The sequence below is a fragment of the Lactuca virosa genome, chromosome 4 (genome assembly GCF_052849685.1).
Source record: "Lactuca virosa cultivar CGN04683 chromosome 4, Lactuca_virosa_CGN04683_v6, whole genome shotgun sequence".
Taxonomy (NCBI): Eukaryota; Viridiplantae; Streptophyta; class Magnoliopsida; order Asterales; family Asteraceae; genus Lactuca; species Lactuca virosa.
Genome location: NC_136429.1, coordinates 218,419,317 through 218,424,972, shown reverse-complemented (window position 1 = coordinate 218,424,972; position 5,656 = coordinate 218,419,317). Strand labels below are relative to the sequence as shown.

The following is a 5,656-nucleotide window of genomic DNA, read 5'->3' as shown; positions in this document are numbered from 1 at the left end:
ACTTTCTATAACCAAAGGCACCTACGAGTTTGTTAACAAACTAGTTCAAAAAGTTTTGGTTTGAAAAACTCTTCGATATCATTTTCAATTTTCAAAAAGACTTTTGGTTTATATTTCTTTTGTTTCCTTCTGTAGGCCAATTTTCAACGAAATCGTATGAGTTATCCAGAATCCCAGATGCTTAATACAATGTTCGCTATGATGGGTCCTGTCCCCCACTTGTTCCCAAACAGGAATTTCCGATTCGGATTCCAATTTTATTTCTACCATAATCATCATGATTCGTGATAACGATTCTTAATTAATGAATTTAACAATCAGTAATTAACCTAATCAATGACTAAAACTGGAACCAATTTTGTACTGGATTATAAGTAAAAAAGTAGTAAACACATAAGATAATCATCCATTAGCATATAATCACCATGATAATGAAAACATACATTGCCGGAGGAAGTCGCCGATCATGAATCATCTGTCGGTGGATTTCAGTCTTCGTAGATACGACACTCGTCCGTCTCGGGATTTTCCTCACAAAACGACTGTAAAGGATCCCTGTTCTCCTCCAGTTTTAGCCGGAGATCAGCTTTCGCCTGACTCACCTCCTCCACCTCGTCCCACGCCACCTTGCACTCGTCGGAATCACGATCTCCCTCGCAAACTTGCTTCGCTTCAGCGACTTTTGACTCGATCAACTCCGTCAGCTTTTGCTCTCTCATCTGTGTTCCTTTGTACTTGGCGGATCCTCCTCCTCCTATTCCGTTCACGACAACTGAAATCCTCCGACATCTTGCTGCTCTCTTCGTATCGCAGATCGGAGGAGTATAGATCGGATTAGCAGCAGTTACTTGAATAGATCTGAAAGATGATGGTAACTTGAAGCTCATAACACTGATCTCCATTGAAGATCGCAACCTCTACGATTTGAAAGATTAACGAAGACCCGTGAACTAACCTTCTGCTCGTAGTACTATTCTGCACGAAAGTAAAGAAGAGAAATGCGTCGGGAAATAGTTAGGTTAAATTACAAAAGTAGCCTTATATGGTTTCCAGATTCTTCGTTATCAACATATTTTGATTTTCAACGCGCCAATTATTCTTTTTCACTTTTCGTTTACATCTGTTTTTTATTTAATTATATTTTCTTTTTAACTGTAAATTTAATTTACTTCTAAATTCCTTATAGTTTCATTTCCTAGGATTGGACTTGAACTCTTAGATCAGCCAATGTTATAAATAATTTTTTTAGAATGGCTTTTTGGCAACTCTTCTGTTAAGACCAACTCTAAAAAAAAATTTAACAACAAAATTTTATATATTCATACTTCTAACAAATTGCAAGAAGAAAAATTATAAAAGGTTTTGTAATCCAATCATTCCACTTTTGAAGACTAGAAAGTCTATTTTTAAACCAACAGAAATAAAATAAAACAATATTATTAAAGATTATGTTTTTCCGTATTTTACAAGAATCAAACACTAAATTATTTTTAAATCTCCAATCAATGGTAAGAAACACCACTTCCACTCTTACATTGGCTTGTGAATTGTATGGACCTTCTACCATCATCAATCCAAAATAGTCATACTAGAATATTAACCGAGGCATGCGAGATTATATCACATCATCTCTCCACCAAATTCCAAATGCTCGTCGTCAAATCACACTAGAAGAAAGTATGCTCCACAGATTCTACTCCCAATGCACACGCATGACATATAATCGATTGGAGCTCTAACCTTTTTTTTGAGAGAATTAAATGTGTAGACAGTCGATCATGATGGGTTTTGGAGGTTAAAAAACAAATTAATGACGCAGCGGAATCATAAAACTATTTTATAGGCACATGCAACCTAGATATCTATGGTTTTTCTCATAATAGCAACATACAATGAAAAATATAAACTAACTAGGTATAATCAAAATTTACATGGATTAAGATACATACCTTTTAGTATAATCGAATATAATAACTCCTTTGAACTTCAATAACTCAGGGAAAGCAAGCGCCAAAAGTATGAACGCCTCTAATGACTCACACTCAAAACCCTAGAACACTATAAATCAAAAGCAGAAAGGAGATATGAAGAGAAATTTGTATTTCACCTTATGAGAGGTAAGAACCATGAAATTTAGGAGTTAATGGGTCATATTTATAGCTAGGGGATCTCCGAGATAAACCCTTAAAACCGTCCAAAACCTTTCTAGAACCCTTAAAACCGTCCATACCAATTATTAAACATCAGCAAACTCCCTGACTACCGGAACCTCTGAAACTGGAATCTGATCTCTGACTCGTGTATCTACCACATACGCTAGATAACTCGCACACCCGTGCTGAATGTATTGTCGAGCCCTGGCAGCTGAACAGAACCCCGATCCCAATCTGGTACCCTCGCCATAGACAACCAGTTCTCCCCCACTTGGGGTTCGAACCACCACTCGCTGACCCTCGCAATCGATCATAGCTCCAAAGCGACTAAGTCAGTCCATACCCACAATCACACATACATCCCCCATGGGAATCGGGATCAGGTCTATCAGAAAAGATACTCCGAAAATCTCCAATACGTAACCCCGATAGACCGAAGATACGGAAATCCCGTGTTCATTGGCGATGGAGACTTTCAAAGGACACTCTAACTCTCCCACTGGCAACCCGAACTCCCTACTGAAAGTCATAGAAACAAACGACCGACTCGCCGGCCTGGCTGAGAGCTGTGGACAATTGGTCTTCACGTGACCAACCTGATGACAATGGTAGTAGATCCTTATATCCTGAACCGGGGCCATCTGATGACAATCCTTCGCATAATGCCCCTCCCTGCCGTATTTGCAGCACGCACTGTTGAACCTGCAAAGCCCCGAGTGACCCTTCCCGCACTTGCCACAAGTGCGACCCTGCTGTCCCCCTGGTCTGGAATCAGCGGTCTTAGACCGCTTCCGCGCCGGCTGTGGCTGTGTCGGGGCCTGCCGCTGCTCTCTTATCTGCAGCTCAATCTCCAACTCACGCCGCCTAGCGGCCTCCTGTAGATCCAAAAGCGTATCACAACGCTGGGTCGCCACAAACTGGCGGATGTCAGTCTTGAGCATGCTCAGATAACGTGTCATCTGAGCCTGCTCAGAAGCAAACTCCGGGCAGAACATCGCCCTCTCCGTAAACATACGGGTGATCTCCGTCACCGTCTCACCATCCTGTCTCAACTCCAAAAACTCCTGAGCCAACCATTCCCGCTCGACTCATGGAATGTAGCGAGCGCGGAACATATCCGTGAACTGCTCCCAAGTAACCGCAACTCTCTAATCATCAGTGTAAGACCCAATCATCAACCTCCACCAGTCCTTTTCCCCAGACCTCAGCAGGTTCAGGGCACATCTGACCTTCTGGTCAGTAGAACATGAACATGTGAAGAAGCACCCCTCCACATCAGATAACTACCTCATAGCCTTGATGGGATCCTGAGTCCCATCCAAAGTAGGAGGCTTCGTGTTGTCGAAGTCCTGATACTGAAAAACCTGTCCGGCTCCCAATCCTGCCGCCGATACAGCTGCAGTGGATGCTGCGGCAGCCGCCTCAGTGAGGGATGCATACTGATCATCAAAATACTCCACCATAGCGGTCTTGATAGATCCAAACATCTCCGGTAACTGAGCCCGGATCATAGCGGCGACCTCATCATGCAGGATCTGGTTATTGTTTATATGTTTGCAAATGTTGACATTGTGTGGCTGGATTGATGCGATACTGCTTTGTGTTGTACACCAACAAACCCGGGAGCAAGCCAGTCATAAGCTGAGGGTTGGGAAGGGCATTCCAGTCTTGTGTTGTGGGCTTGGGAGCAATCCAGACATAACTTGAGGGCCGGGAAGGGAATTCCAGTCTTATGTTGTGGACTTGGAAGCAATCCAGACATAAGCTGAGGGCCGGGAGGGCAATCCAGTCTTATGTTGTGGGCTCGGGAGCAATCCAGGCATAAGCTGAGGGTCGGGAGGGCAATCCAGACTTATGTTGTGGGCTCAAGGGTAATCCAGTCCAATGATTGTGGACCTAATATGCATGTTTTTATATGTTTTATTATGTGAGGTATTTTAGGGGAATCGTAACATCCATAAAAATCATGCCAAATTTAAACTTTTTAAATCATTTATAAACCAACAGTTATTACAAATTTTGTTTTCAAAATAGTTCTATATCAGAGTATCCCAGAAACATAGTCATAAAATATGAGGAGCAGTACCATCACGCCTTCGCCTTCCCGCGATCGACAGAAGTACCTGAAACAATAATCGATAAATGTAAGCTCGAAGGCTTAGTGAGTTACCCCCCCCCCAAAAAAAAATACCAACGTTATATAGATATAACCATATCATATAAACATATAAGCAAACAACATGCATAATGAGCCTTCAGCCTGACTGGACCACCTTGCAAGCCTTCAGCCTATCTGGACCGCTCTCCGAGCCTTCGACACGTCTGGACCGCCTCGCAGGGCCTACATCCTATCCGGACCGCTCATCGGGCCTTCGGTCTAACTGACATGTCTTCCTGGGCCTGTAGTCTATCCAGACCGCCCTGGGTATGTTGGCCTTCGACACAAAGCAGATCCGCCTCAACCCAAACCCCAATCAAAAAACATGTGCACATAATATCATACGCTAGCATATATATAACAGTCAAACCGATCTAACATATCATCAATCATAGCAACATCCTATAACTAGGATACAGACCTAACCGATCACTAGCATAACATCATCCTATATACCAGGATACCGACCTAACCAGGTCACTAAGCATATCACCATCCTAACTACCAGGATGTAAATCAATAACCATATCATGCAATAAACCCGGATACAAATCCGATAAGGGCCGACATTGGTGCCTTAGATCCTGTTGATATAGTGAGGATATGTCACCTCGCAATGTCGATCTCAACTGATGAATCGAACTCCCGAATCGCTGTCTCACCAAAAATCCCGAACTATCCAAATAATAAAAACTATGTCAATACACTGAATAATGATCTTGACTAAGGGTCCACATAATCCATTTTGTCCTTTCTATTTATTGGGCCAAGGCCCAATTGCCAAATCCATGATCTTAAAAGCCTATATATCCAAAGCTCATTAATGGACCAAACTTCCCAATTTGGGCCTAACTTCCTAATTGGGCCTTATTATAGGATCCATTATCAAAACTAGCCCAACCTCAATTATTCAGAGGGCCCAACAAGGCCCAAGTCCAATTAGTCCAAAAGCAGCCCAATCCCGAAGCCCATTTTGTCAAAAGCCCAACAGAGGACGTACGCGGGGCGTACTCTGCCTGACGTTGACCACCATCGGGGTGGTTGACCCAGTACGCTGGGCGTACAGGATTTATGCGGGGCGTACACGGGGTTTTTCCAAAACCCTAATAAGTGCTTAATGGCTTAAGCACTTAAGCCCATATTTCAGATCCATCGACCAAAAGTGTCTTAGAACCATAAAGTATCGAACTTTATCACTTTGGACGTCCAGAACGTTCTTAACACATGGTCTTAATACATTAAGACCTTCCTACTCCATGCATGAGACACATTTAGCTATTGGGACATCATTTTTATCACTTAAGACCTCTTCTAGGGTCTGAAAGGACAGCTTATTTTGTCCAAA

The 5,656-nt window shown here is 42.7% G+C and overlaps 1 protein-coding gene across 1 annotated transcript; it reads right to left on the bottom strand.

Annotated features, from left to right (window-relative positions):
- Positions 1 to 347: 347 nt before the first annotated feature.
- LOC145108005 (calvin cycle protein CP12-3, chloroplastic-like) lies at positions 348 to 1,031 on the bottom strand. The gene has a single exon (XM_079044983.1). The coding sequence runs from the start codon at positions 900 to 902 to the stop codon at positions 489 to 491; it is 414 nt and encodes a 137-aa protein (XP_078901109.1). The 5' UTR covers positions 903 to 1,031; the 3' UTR covers positions 348 to 488.
- Positions 1,032 to 5,656: the final 4,625 nt, after the last annotated feature.